We start from the raw sequence: 18843 nt of genomic DNA, 5'->3' as shown, positions 1-18843 counted from the left end.
GTACACATATTAAATATGATGGTACGTGGGACCAATCATAACGGAGGCTTGTACCTCAGAATAGACTTGGTTGGCCAAGGTATGATGGCAATCCCCTGACTGAAGGGCATGTGTGGCATCATATTTGTTAGCCATTACTGCGTGTATACAATAATGTTCACAATTTTTAGACTTCGAACTGTATAAGTGAACAGGCTCACTAATGTCACCAAGCCTTATTGAAATCCTGGGGTCACTTTAGGTGCGTGACAAGTCTGCATACACCAATTTCTGCAACTGCATTTTACCCCTAGAACAGTGTCACGGGGGTCTCCGCAAAAAGTATATGAAGGTTAGCTGGCAGCCAAGGAGCAAGCTGGCTTGGAAAATGCAGCTTTCCTGACGAGGAACGTATGTTGGCCACCTTAGAGGGACAGCGTTGCACTAAGCATTGCAGCTTTCAACCGTTTTATCGACTGTACAAATGTCACAAAAATCGCACAGCGAACAACGTTTTTATTTGATGAAGTGTATGTACATCAATGACACCAAAAAAAAGAAAAACTGCCTTCTTTCATGAGGCAGCGAAATACAATCAGAAACGCTTGACTCCGGCTGTGCGTCCGAGGTGGCCGCCAAGTGAGGCACGTCCGTAGCTGGTTGGAATGGGTGCAGTGGGTCCCAGACTGCTTTTGCGGTACTCATTGGTAGCTGCCACAGGGTTGCTGCCCGTGTAAGCCCCGGTCGAACCGTAGGCACTGCTGCTCGTCTGGCCTCCAGTCTGCGAGTAGGAGCCCTGGATGGGGGCGTAACCACACAGTGAAGAGCATTTGCGACGGATCTCCTTGTTCTCATGTGCAAACAAGCACAAGCTAACTCCCACAGAGGCCCCCAATGAACCAAACGGTGGTTGCAGTTTAGTGCAATAGTGTATGTTGCATGTCCAAGTTGAAAGTGAGAACAAAGTACTACATTTTCCGAAGTATAAATCACTTTTTTGTTTCCATTACTGCATCTTATTAACTGGTGCGACTTGTGTATAGAAGAAATCTGGTCTACGCCTAGACCGCACCTGGAGGTGTCTGTGCACACGTTTAAGAAACCCTGGTGGCCTAAATTAATCCGGAGCCCACAACTACGATGTCGCTCATAGCCCATATGTCACTTCGGAACATTAAACACAGTTCTTACGAGGCAAACATGGGGTGGGTGGCGCAGGCACGCGCTCTAGTAAAAAAGTTACACACAACTGCGCGCCATCTTCTGCCATGCACAGTTACATTAAATTATCTTACTAAAACGGAATGCAGCTCATACGTTTTTATAGACAGTTAAATTCTGTAGGCGGAAAATGAGTTGTTCATTTGAAAATGCTAGCTTGCCTGTAACAAGTGTTAACCCTTCCTGGTAATCTATTGGGATAATGGAAAATTACCCATCCGGACAGTTGTCGGGCATGGCCCGATAAGTTTTGCCTGCTATTTCTGTAGGTAAAATGGCACGCAGTCTGGCTGGATTTGTCATATCCTGCAGATTGGCTATTTGGCTTTCCTCTCGAGAGATGGCAACACCACACCGTTGGAAAATTATTTTTTGATCACTTGGTTTTGAGGCCCTGGTAGCATGGCATCCTTGTACTCGAAAGTGTCGTCCGGACGCTCCCAGTTTTTTGTAGCACACGTTGTCGACCGCGACAGCAACAGAAGACCTTTAGCTGACATTCCACTTAGCAGCAGTGAAATGTAGCATGGCTAATGAGTTTTAGCATCCAGTTAAGCGGAGCACTGTGCTGCCCCGTAAACATCTGAGCCAGACTGTGCAATGTGCCGGACAAACTAAAACACATTCACATTATCTTTGCATCTTGCTAGCTCCAGCAACCGATAAAAAGGTCGATACCACAACGGTGTGCAGAGTCATTTACATCGCGAGGTGCGAGCCTTCAGCCCACTCACTAGCCGCTTAGCGCTCCCGCACTCTCTCTTTTCAGCTCCTGCAGAAGGGAAAGATTGTGCGCATTTGTGTGGCTCCTTTTCACTTGAAGGCATGCTTTTGCTGCATCCATGCTTAATGAAACAGAGGCCGCCTTGTTAGGCTCAGATTATTCTTGTTCCGTGAATGGGAGAGAAGTGGGCGAGAATGCAAGCCCGTGGCTGCCTCAGCATTTGGCACATGAGCTCTATCAATATGCTCAAAGTGGCCACAGTGGCCAACTAAAAAAAAGAAAAGAAATGGTGCTATCGTTGTGGGCAACGGGAAGGTCACATTTCAAGCACACTAGCTAATCAGCAGCCTAAAAAAGGGCTTTGGAAAACCTGAGAGGGCAGTCATTCTGCTTGGGTAATGCCATTTGGAGGCGCCGCAATACGTAAAAAGAAACAAGCTTCAAAACAAGCTCATCATGGTCGCGTCGGCAGTCTGTTTGAGCCATGCCACACGCGAAAAGCTATTGACCTTTTCTGTGCCATTTTGCAGCTGCCATGGTATTTCCAAAGTCAGTTTTACCAATTATGAGTTTATATGCTTAGGCATAGGCTCCAATGCCGCGCCATGGCCAGTCGTAAGATGGCGAGATCAAAACGCATTTAAGGCTACGTGGTAAGATAGCAACCGCTAGTGGTAGCACGTTGTATTATGATCCATAACTACAGCGCAAACGACAGGACAGAGATGAAGGAGGGACACCACACAGCGCTGACTCACAACTAAAGATGCCAGCAGGTATAAATACCTCCCTGGTGGCCAGAAAGAATACAGTCAACACTTACATGTGTGAATGACTAGTATACCATGCAAATCACACTCGAGATGTATTCACTCGCATTTTCGATGCGACGGCAAGCAACAATGTGCCAGCAGCTTCCTGGTGCCTACGAGGAAAAATTGCCGAGATTTCAACGATGTGTCATCAGGTTCAGAAATACCACAGCTATTTACTTACTGTCTTAAGCAGGAAATTCCGATCAGACCCCGAAGTACTTTGAGATGCCGATGGACATGATCATGGGAAAAAAAAGGGTTCCCAAACAGTCAGTGTGCTGACCAGTGGAAATGCCGAGCTGCGCTGCACAGTGATGTTAAGGGGAGCCGCTCCTCGAAAAAACTTTTTTTTGAATATTGAAGTTAGAAGGCTGAAATTCACACAGCTGGTATAAATCGAGCTCCTGTTTCTATATATGTAATCAGTTTCTATATAGCTATAGTAGTTCAATTTATATGCTCTATGAAATTTATAATTATCACCTTTCTTGTGCACACAATTTTCGTTAGTAATTATTATGACAGAGCATTTTAAAATACCCTGTGTAGTTCATTACAAGCCACAGAGTGTTGAAATCTAGGTGAAATAATTTTTATCTGCATCTCTTTTAACAAAATAATTTTTTGAAATTAAGGTGTCATTTTCTTATGTTAGTCAGTACTTTGTTATGAAATTATAATAAATATATGATGAGACTAGATATATAAACAAGATTTCAGCACTTTATACACTCCAAGGAACATCTCTGCAAAATTTCATTGTGATCCAAGAACTACAAGAGGAAAAAATTGTGTGCACAAACTTCAAAACTGGGCAAAAACACCAATTTGAGAAAAACGCAATTGAAAGTTTATTTGCATGTGAATGCCAAAGTTCTCGCTCATATCACTTCAAACTTGGTGCAAATGTAGCTCAAAGTGTTCACTACTGCACTAAAACACTAGAATTCCCCTGCTGCATATGTTTTGCCCTCACGGTTCTTGCAAACTGAGTCCTCCGTACGGGCTCGCTTCACCTGGCTGGGGCGATGAGACTGCGCTTTAGCAGTCAGCTTGGTCGACATCTTCTTGATCCTTTTTTGGTCGCTTTCCAAGCTGTCTGATCAGCTGCTTTGAAGGGAGGACACCCAGTTCTTCCAGCACTTTTTCAAAGCTGGAGTGACCCCTATTAAACCACAGCACTGCAATGGCGGTGGCAGTCTCCACTGCAGTCCGTGAGGCAAGCCGAGTCTTTGGACACAACATCCAAATCTTGCTGTTCAGGGATTCAGCAGCATTCTGAGTTTTCCCTTGCAAACAGCGGGCAAGCAGTTTGGCATCTGTCAAACGTTTGTAAATTGGCAGCACTGCCTTTCGTTGCGCTTTGGTCAGGAGGGGGGTGTGGTTTGGAGCTGGTTCTCCCAGAGCTTGGGCTCTCTTTTGCTTGCACCACGACTCATTCCCATCAGGGCAAAACTTGTGGCTGTTCGCTTCATTGGTGGAGCACGAATGGAAGTAGGATGCCCAGATTGCACAGAACATGCCCCTTACATTGCCCCGGTTGCTCGTTATTGCGATTTTATAATAGTTTTGTAGCTTTTGAATTGACTTGTCAGTGAGCTTCTGTCCATGTGGGAGTGGCGTCTTCAGCTTTCTTAGGGTGGTACCAAGACGTTTGGCAACGTGGTTGGTACAGTCTTCTTTGGTAACTTCCTTCGACCCATAAACCTGCGCTTCACAGACTGCAGCATATGCCTTGCTGTCGCCGTCACTAAGGAATGTTGTAAACTGAATGTTGTATGACTGCGTCCTGCTCCAGATGCGTAGCGCTGCTTCACTTTCCATTGCATGTGACGTGCAGTCCACATTTTCTTCACACACAGGAGAATGGAATGCACGCCATACTTCCTCCTCTTCATCATCAAGTACTTTGTGGCTGCTACAACCTTGACAGTAGTTTGTCAGCACCTCAAAATCTAGGCAGAGGCCAGTGTCCACAGAAATGGCAGTGCCAACACCATTGTGGTCACTTCTGCCAGGTCCCATCAAACATTACAGCAACGTCAGTGTGGTCAGCTTGCAATGCAGTAATTCGCCTCGCTTCTGCAAGGTTGTCGGAGGCCGCTTTGGTGGCTGCAATATGCACTTTCTTCGCAATGTTGTGGAATGTCTTGTGGTGCAGTGGCTTTGCTAACCCAAGAATGCCACAAAACCTCGTCAGTTGGTCGTGTCCGACACCAATCGAACGCGCACCAAGCACCGCTTTCACATTGATCGCGAAGCTATCGCGGGGGCTTCCACTGGACCGCTCCGCGTCGCAGCCTTCACGGCCGTCGGCATCGGTGCGTTGCGACGTATACACAGCCGAAACTACTGTTGCCGGGCATGCACCATTCGTACACCTGAGCTCCAGGAGAGAAGCGAGGCCCTGCGCTTGTTCACGACCTCTACCACCGCGAGTTCGGACTTCCCGCACGTTCCGCACAAGGCACCGCGCACGAGTCGGGTCACCTCTTCAAGTTCGCAGATAACGACGCTTGCGCCGCTTCTGCTGCCGGCTCTCTCTCCATCCTGAAACGCTGCCAACTTCCTCTCCGATGCGCTCACGAAAACGAAAGCGTCAGTTATGAAATCGGACGCCGCGCTGCAAGACGGGCTGCCGTTCTGCTGGCGTAGGGGGCTTGCAGCGTCCGCCGCGTTCGTGGCTCTCTTACGCTTCTGTTTGCGCTTCCCCCTGTACGGGCACGCAGTCCGGTTCTTGCGGAGACGAAAGTTGCGTTTCTTCTCGTCGTTCATTACGGAAAACTTCCGATAAAAAAAACGAACGCAGGCTAGTCCTAAGAGGCGATGCGATGCGAGCGGATACGAAACTGCTGGGATGGCTCCACTGCACGGCGGCAGCCAATGGCGGTCTCGGGTTCGCGTCACGTGACGGAAAACACGCTCAGAAGACCGCGGGAAAAACATTTTTTTTTATATTTTCCCGTGCAGATACGAAATTGATGGATGTACCAGTCGAAAGAAGGCTTTGGCCACATTTTGCAAATGGCCGCAATGGCGGCAAGCGCCGATGCAAGGTCAATGTACAACTGGTCGCGCAACTTGGAAGAAAACGCGTGCAGCTGCCTACTGCCAGCGGCATCAAATCGATGATGAGGGCTCCTGCGAACTGTGAGGCAAATTACTAGCGCACAGAAAATAAGATCTGCCAGAACTCCAAAGAATTAGAAAGTAAACATAATATTCTCGCTCAGGAATGAATGCAGTTTTTGTTTCTTGCGTAAGAAAAAACGTGTTACATTTTTAATAATATTTTAACTTGCTTCTAACGGCCTCTCTCGGCCACTTATTATCCGCTGCGTAGTTGCCCGAAGCTCAGATGGCTCAGATATGGCTCAGACCAAAGGTTTTTCATCCGCGGTGTGGGTGCGTCATCGGCCCCGGTTCAACGTTCATCGTGGCGTGCTGCGTACAGAGTGGGTTATCTGTAACAAACAGTCAGTATTTTATTATGCTGGTTGTGGTAGAGCTTTACAGCAAGGCGAAGACTGTCTGTGCTCGATGAGAAACTGATTGCCGCTGCATGTGCGCATTTCCGGACGATGGGACAATGCTGCGTCACAGCTCGGCGGCTCGGCTCGGCCTCCCAGGCACGTCGCAAAAGTGGTGGCTTGTTTTACGGATACACGTCTGCATGAGCGGCGTATCGCTGCATGTTTTAATTGAGCGGTGAAGGTGAGATTTTATTGCCCCCAAGACGTGTGTCGCATTGCTCAAAGCCTTCCGTTCCGCACCCTTTGCTGCGCGTTTTGCTTACTGCGTCGTATTACCGCACCAACGTTCGCCGAACGTGCTTTAGCTGTTATCACAGTGATGTTCCTATTGTCAATGGGATCTTTTTCATGAACATGTTAAATGCTTAAGTTGTAAATTTGTAACCTCACATTGACTCCTCTCAGTGGCAAATGAAGCGCGAGTAAAATAATGGAATCGTGAACAGGGCGAGATTTATTGGAGCGAAGCTATATATCGTAGATATTTTCACTTCTCAGACGCATTAACTTCTAAATACTAGCAATCCCAATTTGAATTGCTTACCTAAGCTCTTACAGGTTGGCGTTCTAGCGTTAGCGTTAGTTATTCCGTTCGTTTGTTTTTGTTGCTCTTTGACACTGATATGTACTTTGTTTGTTAGCAAGATTTTTTACCCTTTTATAATCTCACCGCGTCTCGTTAGGGGACCTACGCTGAGGTCATTTTGTTATCACGAGGATTTCATGAAGACCGTGACGAATGAGCGGTGGTCGCTTTCCTACACTTAAAGATTTCATTGTCGTGAAGCGTCTATGTAAGTAATCGTGAATAAAGCCTGGCTTTCTATGCAGCACAGCTTCACTCATTTATGCCCTTAGTGAAATGCCTCAAGCCACGTGATTCTATCCATGTGCTTGCCGAATTCACTTGAAGGCCCTTGTTGACAAACGTGCCCGAAGAAATAAGCCCCAGAATGCGTTTACATGACGCGCGACGAAAGACTAGGCTAACGACGACGGAGGCAGAACGATGCTATGATAAGGTGGTTAAAGATGCCGTAACATTTCAGTTAACGTAAAACTTGACAGTAGAAATCCATTTCAAGTAAAGTTGGCTGAACAGTTACGGTGTCCATTTTTCTGCCTTATCCGAGCATCGTTCTGCCTCCGTCGTTGTTGGCCTTGTTTTCCGTTCATAAGTAGAAAGGCGATCAAATTCCCCGCCAAAAGTACGTCCCTGTGACGTCACAAGCAACGTCACGTGTTTGTTGTGCCTCACAGTTCGCAGGGGGCGCTGGGAAACTAAAGCCTCGCTCAGAGTCGACACGCGGGCGTCTATGGGAGTTACGCTACCATTTGTTCTTCTACCATGGCCGATGCGCTGAGCGGCGGCAGCTCAAAGATGGCCAAAATTTGGCAGCACTCATGATTTTTTCGGTCACCGCGAGTCATCTGGACGCGTTTTTAACTAATTTCTCGTACAAACTTAGTTTTCATATTTCGCTGCATGAAAGTAGGATGTTCAAAGATGATAGTGCAAGCAAAAACAGAAAATCGAAAAATTTCGAAATAATGCCGATTTTTCGACCCGCGTCTCCCCTTAAGGGCTTTGGCTGACGGGACAAAACTGCGCCAGTATGCAATACAGTCGAACCCGGGTATATCGAATCAGGATATATCGAATTTTGGTTATATCGAACTCACCCGCGTCATATATCGAACTCAATTTCACCGGTCGGTCGATATATCGAACTCCGCACCACGCACTGGAAAGTGTGCCTTTCCCAAAGACGATCGCATCATCCTTGGCCGTTTGCCGCATGACGTTTTCAAGCCACGCGCGGAAGTAATGAGAGGGGACAGTTCGGCTAGGGCAGTGCCGCGCCCATTCCCTAAAGGCGCGCGCATCTGCGGTTATCGTTTCCCGCACACCAGCATGTGACGTTTGCAAGCCATGTGCGTGAATGAACTGGAGAGAACCGGTGGAAACGAGAGGGAAAAAATGCGGCAGAGCGATGCGCAAGGGTGTGCCCATTCTTTTGCCGAGCTATCTCTCTCCTTCCTCTTTCCGGCCTTCGTTCGCAGTAGCACACGCTAAGCATGCGCAAAGCCAGCTCAGCCAGTTTTCAGACAGAACGTCGAACGCTTTCTCCAGCGTGTGTTGCAAACCCTCTGCGCGCGGTGGCTGACGTGGCTATGGCGCCTGCGGAAGTTAAGAAGCGGCAGATTCTTTTTTTTTTTTTTTTTTCGAGATTCGTCTATTTTCATCGTTGTGCGGTACGCGCGGCGTAGCGTAAAATACGACTTTACGAAGCGGCTTTTTTTTTTTTTTTTGCAGGAGTCGTTTATCCTTGCATGTATGAATCAACGAAAGCACGTGGTCAGCTGTGATCATGACACTGCCTTTTAGCATTTTTCGCTTCAAACAGCATTTGCAGCTACAGTCCAGCCCACTTATAACAGCCGCAGATATAACGAACGCTCGCTTAGTACGAACGAGGGCAGTGCTACCGTCAAAATATATATTGGGGTAATGGCACAGTGTCTCACATAGAACGAACTGTTGTGGCCTCAACACTCGGTTAGAGCGAACGCGAAGCTGTTAGGCCCCCGTAGTTAATTGACCGAGCCGGCGGTGTCTGGCGCGGTTTCGCTCGACTGCGAACCCGCGGCAGGCGAATTTCACGCACTTTGTGTTCCTCTGACACAACGCGAACACAGAGCGCGCAAAGCGTCCTCCGGTGCTCCTTTGCGGGTAAAATAAAGTAAAAAAAAAAAGAAAAAGCGCGCGTTGAAAAATTAAAACGAAAAAGCGCGCGCGCGCGGTGACGAAAGAGAAAGTGGCGCCGCCCGCGTCGCTGTGATGCATCCACCTGATCTGCGTAGGCCAATCCGGAAAGTCAGGCGCCTGCTCTACCGGCTCAAACCGGTTCTCCATTTGTTGCTCCTTTACCACCCCGCGCTGAGGGCATTGCGCCGTCGATTCTTTCTGTGCGATGGCACTGCGTTGACATCGTTGCCGCATCCGTGCCTTTCCCAGATCGGGGAGTTGAAGGCTGCCTCAAGGCGCGAGCCCAAGGGCTTGACTTGCGCCTGGTGCGATGGAGGACTGTACGCAGACCTCTTCAGGTGCTAAAAGGAAAGCTGTGGACATTGCAACGAAGATGGCCATTGTTAATGAACTTGCTCAAGGTGCAAAAAACTGCGAACTGGTCAAGAAGTACGGACTGTCGAAGTCGACCATTTCAACCATTGCTAAGGGCAAGGAAAAGATTCTTGGTGCTACCGTGAATGCCAACCTGACGACTAGAAAGCGCCTTCGGAAGACGACCTACGCGGACGTTGTGGACGCACTGCTAAGTGGTTCGCTGACGCCCGGTCTCGCAACGTTCCGATCAGTGGACCGCTGATGCTCTCCAAGGCTAAAGACTTCGCCTTCCTTTTGGACTTTCACGATTTCAGCCCAGGCAATCGATGGCTCCACCAGTTTAAGGCTCGCCACGGAATTGTTTTCAAGGCGGTCGTCGGCGAGGCCGCGTCTGTATTACCGCGCTGGAAAAATTAGAAACGGCAGTGATGCGATCAGCTTTGAAGAAGCAGACATGCATCGCGGACCTTTTTCAAAAATAAAGTTAACTTTCGTCTCGCTTGCTCTTTTTGCCCATATTATAGGTGGTCCACTTACTACGAACTTTGGATACAACGAACAAACGCCGCGTGACGATCAAGTTCGTTATAAGTGGGCTGGACTGTATCACGCTTTCCAATGATTTTGTGGCAGTGGGCTACGCCCACCCCAAGCGCAGCGTGACAATTCGAACCAGGCTTGTGCAATCAAGCCATCACGGGCACTCTGCCAAGTTCGCTCCCCGCCACCGCTGGAGCTATCAAAAGATGAGCCCAACAGAAAATCGCGACGTCGGCGACGTGTCACTGCAAACTGCTCGTGATTCGTACATACAGCGCGGCTGGCGATCACAAAGTCAGCGATGTGCGGGCAGTGCCTAGTGCTCAAGGTTGCGGCCGCAGTTCACACATTCGTATCATCCTTAGTGGTGCGGGAGAGTGTTCGCACCATCCCAAATTTTGCACATTTCGCGAATTCGTATTATCCCGAAATTCGTATGAACCGAATTCGTATCGCCGAGATTTTACTGTATTTGAATAGTACAAGCCACTGTGGAAGAAACAAATTCTTGACTATCAAGCGGCCCATTCCAAGCTTGTGAAAAGAGCTATAGCAAAAAATTGCGTCCACTCTGCTGTTGCCAAGTCATACAAGCATCAAGTGCGTGACAGCATCCACGCCCAGCTAAGGCGATTGGAGAAGGCTGGGTTCCCAACCAAAATTGTGAGGTGAAGTCTGGTGAGCGTCGCCAGCAAGGAGAAAACTCATGTCTGCTACAACGACCTGTAGCTGTGCCCTAGTGGCATCAGGTGTCACACCATCTTAAGAAGGTCGGCGACAAGTGCAGCGAACGTCTTGTGTTTTCAGCCCCTGAAAAGCTTGGACGCATGTGCCGCATAGTAAACGACACCAGGAAGAGGCCTAGTGCAAAATTAAGCCAGTTCAAGGTGAGGTTAGAATGGTCTACAAAATTCCTCTCGCCTGTGGCAGACGGTACATCGGACAGACGGGACGCTGCATTAACGAACGCTTGCTCAGGCATCGCAGAACAGCTAATTTGTTAAACGGCGCAGGTTAACTAGCTGACCACATTCGCCGTTACTCGCACAAGTCAGTACGCAAGGCATTTTTCAATGAGGCACGTGTGCTGCGCAAATTTAATACTCAAAAGAGCTGAGAAATTTTTGAAGCCTTCAGTATAATAAATGAAGGAGCGAACTGCGTCAGCGCCTCTTTTGTGGCGCAAGAAATAGATTTCCTCAAGGCAAATGTGATGGGTCAGCCAGGTAGGTAATATGTAGGTTTGCTGATGTAAAGAAGGAAGGAAAAAGGCAGAAAAACAAAGTGACATGACACTGATATTTATGTATCCAACATTGTTATCTAGTCGTGGTATACTTTTATGGCTTGCCCTCTTTGTTTGTAGAATAAACCTCAGTAGAACGCTTGTTTGTAGAATAAACCTCAGTTGAAGTCCGGCGTTGTGCGTGTCCCTTCTAGCTTTGTCCGTGTTTTTGCTGCATGCACTAGAAGAATGTCACACAATTGTGCTAGAATCCAACTAGCCCAGCTTTCTATGCTATATTTATTATTATTTAGAAGCTTAGGATCCTGCAGCCACTAATCATCATCACCATCAGCCTGATTATACCCACTGCAGGGCGAAGGCCTCTCCCATATTTCTCCACTTAACCTGGTTCTGTGCTAGCTGCATCCACTTGACCCCTGCGAACTTCTTAATCTCATCCGCCCACCTAACTTTCTGCCGCCCCCTGCTACGTTTTCCTTCCCTTGGAATCCAGTTTGTCACCCTCAGCGACCATCGGTTATCGTCTCTTCGCACTACATGTCCTGCCCATGCCCATTTCTTCTTCTTAATTTCCACTAGTATGTCGGTAACCTGAGTGATTTCTCTGACCCACTCTGCACGCTTCCTATCTCTTAATGTTACCCCTACCATTTCTCATTCCATAGCCCTCTGGGTTGTCCTCAACTTAAGTAGAACTCTCTTGGTTAGCCTCCACGTTTCAGCCCCATAGGTGAGTACAGGTAAGATGCAACTGTTATATACTTTCCTCTTTAGCGATACCGGTAAGCTGCTAGTCATAATCTGCGAGTGCTTGCCAAATGCGCTCCATCCCAATCTTATTCTTCTTGTTATTTCCTTTTCATGGTCCGGATCTGCGGTTACTACCTGTCCTAAGTAGACATATTCGCCTGCTACTTCCAGTATTTCGTTACCTAATGTAAACTGCTGTTCCTTCCCGAGGCTGTTGAACATTACCTTAGTCTTCTGCATATTGATTTTCAAGCCTACCTTTCTACTTTTTCTGTCTAGGTCATCAATCATTATTTGCAGTTCATCCCCCGAGTTGCTTAGCAAGGCAATGTCATCAGCAAATCGCAGATTACTGAGGTATTCTCCATCTACCCTTATCCCTAACTGCTCCCATTCCAAGTCTCTGAATACTTCCTCTAAACAAGCTGTGAATAGTACTGGGGAGATTGTGTCTCCTTGCCTAACACCTTTCTTTATGGGAATTTTGTTACTTTCTTTATGCAGAACTATGGTTGCTGTGCAGCCACTATATATATCTTCCAGCCTTTTCACGTATGGCTCGTCTACCCCGATTTCGCAATGCCTGCATCACCGCCGAGGTTTCAACTGAGTCAAATGCTTTTTCGTAATCAATGAATGCTATGTATAAGGGCTGGTTATATTCCGAGCATTTTTCTATCACCTGATTGATGGTACGGATATGATCGATAGTAAAGTACCGTTTCCGAAACCCTGCTTGATCCTTTGCTTGATTGCAATCTAAGGTTGTCCTGATTCTATTAGCGATTACCTTCGTAAATACCTTATATGTAACAGACAGTAAGCTGATTGGCCTGTAATTTTTAAGGTCCTTAGAGTCCCCTTTCTTGTGAATGAGGATAATGTTTGCATTCTTCCATGGTTCCGGTACCGTCGATGACACCAGGCACTGCGTATACAGGGTGGCCAGTTTTTCTAGCACGATATCCCCCCCGTAGTAGTTATCTGTAGTTATCTGATCCTCTCCAGCTGATTTCCCCCTTTTCATAGTTTCTAGTGCTTTCTTGACCTCGCCCTTCGTCACTGGTGGAACGCCTGACTGTTTTTCCCTACCGTCAATCTCATTACGGTCCTGACTACTTTGGCTACTGTAGAGATCTGTATAGAACTCCTCGGCTATTTTGACTATCTTGTCCATATTAGCGATGACGTTACCTGCTTTGTGCCTTATTGCATACATCTGGTTTTTGCCTATGCCCAATTTCTTCTTTACCGCTTTAAGGCTTCCCCTGTTCTTTACTGCATGCTCAATTTTCTCCATGTTATACTTCCTTATATCGGCCACCTTGTGCTTATTAATTAGCTTTGATATCTCGGCCAATTCGATCTTGTCTGTTGGATTGGAAGCTTTCATACTCTGGCGTCTCCTTAGACAGCTTACCGGTATCCTCTCTAACTATCCTACCGCCTACTTCTACCGCGCACTCAGTAATGATATCTCTGAAATTATTGTCCCTTGCCTCTAGAGTAATGTCGCCATCCTCAGTTAGAGCTGAATACCTATTCTGTAGCGAGATCCTGAACTCTTCTGCCCTCCCTCTCACCGCTAATTCGTTGATGGGTTTCTTTCTTACTAATCTGTTGCGTTCCTTCTTTAGATTTAGGCTAATTCGGGACCTCACCATCCTGTGGTCACTGCATCGCTCTTTCCCAATTACCTCTACATCCTGCACAATGGCGGGGGTTGGACACATTATGAAGTCGATTTCATTTTTAGTCTCTCAGTTAGGACTTTTCCATGTCCATTTCCGGTTCTTCCGTTTGCTGAAGAAGGTATTCATGATTCGTAAGTTATTGCGCTCTGCAAACTTAACTTAGAACCAATGCCATAGTCCCCTACTGCCTTGTCTCCTGCCTGTTTTTTCCCTACTTTGGCATTGAAGTCGCCCATTAGTACAGTATACTGCGTCTTTACTTTTCGCACTGCCGATTCTGCAACTTCATAGAAGCTTTCAACTGCCTGGTCATCATAACTACATGTAGGTGCATAGGCCTGTACAACCTTCAGTTTATACCGCTTATTAAGCCTAATTACGATGCCTGCAACCCTCTCATTAATACTATAGAATTCATCTATATTACCTGCTATATACTTATTGACAAGGAAACCTACTCCTAGTTGTCGCCTCTCTGGTAAACCTCGATAACACAGTACATGCCCATCCTTCAGTACAGTATATGCCTCATTCAGCCTCCTAACCTCACTAAGCCCTATGACATCCCATTTGATGCCCTCTAGTTCCTCTAACAGCACTGCTAAACTAGCTTCACTAGCTAGGGTTCTAGCATTAAAGGTTGCCAGGGTCAGTTTCCAATGGCGGCCTGTCCAGCGGAGCCAGGCTTTCTTAGCACCCCCTGCTGCGTCACCTGACCGCCGCCGTGGTGAGTTGTTCCGCAGCCGCTGGTGACTGAGGGCCGGGGTTTTATGGAGCTTATCATAGGAGGTTGTGGCCAATTACTGCACCAGGGTGGCCAATTCCTGTTCTGGTGAGGGAGTGCGTTGCCGGAGGTGTTCACGGGCATCAGGTCGCACCCCAAGCCTGTTTATGCAATTCCATCGACACACGAATTTTCTTTTTTTTTTTTCATCCGATGGAGAATTGCGCGGCACCGGGATTTGAGCCCCGGTCCTCTTGCATGTGAGGCGGATGTTCTGCCGCTACGCCACCGCTGCACCACTGTTTCCTCCTAAACATGTGAGCATACGTAACAGATCCACCACATGGCATACCGCAACCTTGACATATCAGTGACTTCATGCTCACAGCGGCATTCGCTTGCAAAAATAAATACAATTTTAAAGAACTTACATTATTCTAAACAACAATTGCAGGACCACCGAAAAATAGTAATAAAAAAGCCAACAGGACCTAAAAACCATTAAAAATCTTGCTCCCCGCTATACAAAAACTTTTTCCTGATAAACAATGTAAAAACCCACTTAATTTAGCGGCAAAACTGCTAATTTGGCAACACTGTAGGTGGTCGCCAGGATGCAAGAATGAAATGGCACTTGTTTACTATGAGAAGTGCGCACTGATTGACAAAAATAGCAGAGAGACATCACCACGCACATACAAGCGCAGCGCAATGAAGCCGTAGCCTTTTGACGCGAGTGCCTGAAAAACAGCTTCATTGCAGTGAACACCTAGGTTTTGGCATGGCTTGCGAAGTGGCGCTTACAAACAGAACATTTAGATCACCGACATGAACAGCCGTGTCGAAGCGAATGACCAGGCATGGAATACCTAGGAGGATATGGTTTAGGACAGGTGATCGAAGGTAATGCATTTTTCTCAACATTTGTTATCCTTTCTATGCCCCTACTTATAATTACTTCTTCAACAGTCAGATGTGGCCTCTTCCCTTAATGTCACAACTTAGAAGCACCACCATCACAAACTCCAAAACGATTTCGAAGTATGATGCCCCAACTCACTGGTCCTCCTCCACTGGCGTATGGGGCCCCCTTCTTGCCGGAGTATGCGTCCATGGTGCTGCTCTGGTAGCTGGCACCGGCATCATGCAGAGCTGGTGCAGCACCAGCAGCATAAGGAGTCACCTGGTGTGCCTGCTGCGCTGGCTGGCTAGCCGAGCCACCTGTGTAGGGCATCGTGGCACCCACCTGTTCGGGAAGCAAACAGTACACATTTTCTGCATAATCAAACTCAATTGCACGCAACTGACTTCAACCACTACCTGTCGTAAACTATTTACTGAAATAACTTTTAAGGCAAAAGCCTTTAGTGGCTCATACAGTCGTCCACAAAAGCTGTGAACTTTATTGTCGACAGAGACCAGCCTCCAAATTCCAAGTGGCCTTCCTGCCATCCCACGCGCCTAAGGAACGCCACACGACAGGTGTACCGTCTAAACGCACACTTGTCGCAGAACGCCGATAAAAGGCAAACAATAGAAGAGGAAGGGTAGGCTTTCTTCTTTCTCCTCTTAAGAGACATCCAAGAGACCCTCTAACTTTTTTTTTTTTTCAAGATTTTTGGCTCTTAATGTCTAGCCTCGCGTTATAATCGAATACTGTGATTCAGTTAGCCAAAAGCAGCATCCACAATGCAGCCATACTGAATCCGTCACCACTTTGTTTCGGGTTCCACGGTTTTGCGATGTTATGTTGGCAACATGGGTACCAGGAAAGCCAAATCCCAATCCATCCAAAGTCAAAATAGGCTCGGTATCACATCATCTTTATCCCGTGCGTATCGCATCTTTCGCAGTGGATTAGTGCCCTTACTTCTCGATAGTAACATGCCACGCACAATACTATGATAAGAACAGCTATTCTGATAGCAGAAGATATTGGAAACCCTGTGACAGCTAGACGAATCGGGAGGTGAAGCCTGACCACAAAGGCAGTCAACTCAAGAAAGAGGACTTCATAATTGCAACCGCCTAATGTCAGAGACATTGCTCAGCAGGTGGGAATACCCGAGCTTGAAAGCATCTTCTGGTCCAAACATTCTCGAGGCGGCTTCTCTCTGCGACTTCGATAAGAAAGGAGTTATCGGCATGCTTGGGATTTCAGTGCTACGTGATCGTCAAATATGCCATTGGGGCATATTGGGAAGGCCGACCAGACTGCCACGACCGTACACAGAGAAGATGCATTAGAACCACTGGCAATGAAAAAACCAGAGTGATGATGATGCCTGGCAGAGGATCACAAACTTCCACCATACATCATTTTTTGATACAAGGCACTGCCAAAGGAGACATTTCCAAAGAATGTGATCATTCACAAAAGAGGTGGATGGAGACATCGCTGGTAGTCGATAAAAACCATGTGATGCTGTCGATTAGGTGCATTTCTTCCACCTGTCGGACTCCTTTCACGGACACCTGACTCACGAGGTGAAGCAGAAGACACTTAGTCCCTGCAGGAATGACATCTGTCTCAATAAACCATTCAAGGACAGGGTGCGGAGGCTCCACACCGATCGTATCTGGGAGGATTGTGCCCTGACGACATTGGGATGAATGTGCCCGTGCTAGATCACAGAGTGGGTTTCTGCCGCTGGTAAAAGCCTGCCGCGCGACACGGTAGCTGGCTCGCTTTAGAAGTGCTCGGTATTAAACATCCTTGATAGTACAGAGGACGACACTGTCGGGGAGGATGAGAGTGAAAAGGAAGACTTGGTTTCAGAGAACTCGACCTCCTGACGACGATGGCAAATGAGCATTTCTGACAGGACTGCAAGAGCCGCGATGTCTATTTAAAGTACTTTTTCAAGCGCTGATCTCACATTACATTCTTGGATTGATTTTTTTCCCACTGGAAAACATGCACAACGACACATTCGAGTCAATGCAGTAGTATAGACATACTGGCCAACATTCACAAGTTCAAAGCATCCGATTTCTCCGAACAGCAATATGCTTTCACACTCAATCCAGTAACAATGCAGGCTTCTCAAGCTGCAGTGTATAAGATTCATCATCATCATCAGCCTGGTTATACGGACGAAGGCCTCTCCCATATTTCTCCACTTAACCCGGTTCTGTGCTAGCTGCATCCACTTGACCCCTGCGAACTTCTTAATCTCATCCGCCCACCTAACTTTCTGCCTCCCCCTGCTACGCTTTCCTTCCCTTGGAATCCAGTTTGTTACCCTCAGCGACCATCGGTTATCGTCTCTCCGCACTACATGTCCTGCCCATGCCCATTTCTTCTTCTTAATTTCCACTAGTATGTCGGTAACCTGAGTGATTTCTCTGACCCACTCTGCACGCTTCCTATCTCTTAATGTTACCCCTACCATTTTTTGTTCCATAGCCCTCAGTTTAAGTAGAACTCTATTGGTTAGCTTCCACGTTTCAGCCCTATAGGTGAGTACAGGTAAGATGCAACTGTTATATACTTTCCTCTTTAGCGATACCTGTAAGCTGCTAGTCATAATCTGCGAGTGCTTGCCAAATGCGCTCCATCCCAATCTTATTCTTGTTATTTCTTTTTCATGGTCCGGATCTGCAGTTACTACCTGTCCTAAGTATATATATTCGCCTACTACTTCCAGTACTTCGCTACCTAATGTAAACTGCTGTTCCTTTCCGAGGCTGTTGAACATTACCTTAGTCTTCTGCATATTGATTTTCAAGCCTACTTTTCTACTTTTCATGTCTAGGTCATCAATCATTATTTGCAGTTCATCCCCCGAGTTGCTTAGCAAGGCAATGTCATCAGCAAATCGCAGATTACTGAGGTATTCTCCATCTTCCCTTATGCCTAACTGCTCCCATTCCAAGTCTCTGAATACTTCCTCTAAGCAAGCTGTGAATAGTACTGGGGAGATTGTGTCTCCTTGCCTAACACCTTTCTTTACGGGAATTTTGTTACTTTCTTTATGCAGAACTATGGTTGCTGTGCAGCCACTATATATATATTCCAGCACTTTCACATACGGCTCGTCTACCCCCTGATTTCGCAATGCCTGCATCACCGCCGAGGTTTCAACTGAGTCAAATGCTTTTTCGTAATCAATGAATGCTATGTATAAGGGCTGATTATATTCCGAGCATTTTTCTATCACCTGAATGATGGTATGGATATGATCGATAGTAGAGTATCGTTTCTGAAACCCTGCTTGCTCCTTTGCTTGATTGCAGTCTAAGGTTGTCCTGATTCTATTAGCGATTACTTATATTCCGAGCATTTTTCTATCACCTGAATGATGGTATGGATATGATCGATAGTAGAGTATCGTTTCTGAAACCCTGCTTGATCCTTTGCTTGATTGCAGTCTAAGGTTGTCCTGATTCTATTAGCGATTACCTTAGTAAATACCTTATACGAAACAGACAGTAAGCTGATTGGTCTGTAATTTTTAAGGTCCTTAGAGTCCCCTTTCTTGTGA

At 46.9% G+C, this 18843-nt stretch overlaps 1 protein-coding gene and 1 pseudogene across 2 annotated transcripts in view; both read right to left on the bottom strand.

Annotated features, from left to right (window-relative positions):
• Window positions 1-475: 475 nt before the first annotated feature.
• LOC146210157 (uncharacterized) overlaps window positions 476-18843 on the bottom strand; it is a 158078-nt gene continuing 139710 nt past the window's right edge. For both annotated transcript variants that reach the window (XM_084608202.1, XM_084608205.1), the window contains 2 exons: window positions 15417-15602; window positions 476-775 (listed from right to left, as the gene is read on the bottom strand). In XM_084608202.1, the coding sequence (XP_084464328.1) occupies window positions 575-775; window positions 15417-15602 (387 nt within the window). In that variant the 3' untranslated portion in view covers window positions 476-574. The remainder of the gene's footprint in view (window positions 776-15416; window positions 15603-18843) is intronic.
• Window positions 783-5514, bottom strand: LOC146210158 (uncharacterized; annotated as a pseudogene).

Source organism: Amblyomma maculatum, chromosome 1, assembly GCF_055883805.1.
Source record: "Amblyomma maculatum isolate TAMU_Amacu chromosome 1, ASM5588380v1, whole genome shotgun sequence".
Lineage (NCBI taxonomy): Eukaryota > Metazoa > Arthropoda > Arachnida > Ixodida > Ixodidae > Amblyomma > Amblyomma maculatum.
This window is presented reverse-complemented; position numbering and strand designations above follow the sequence as displayed.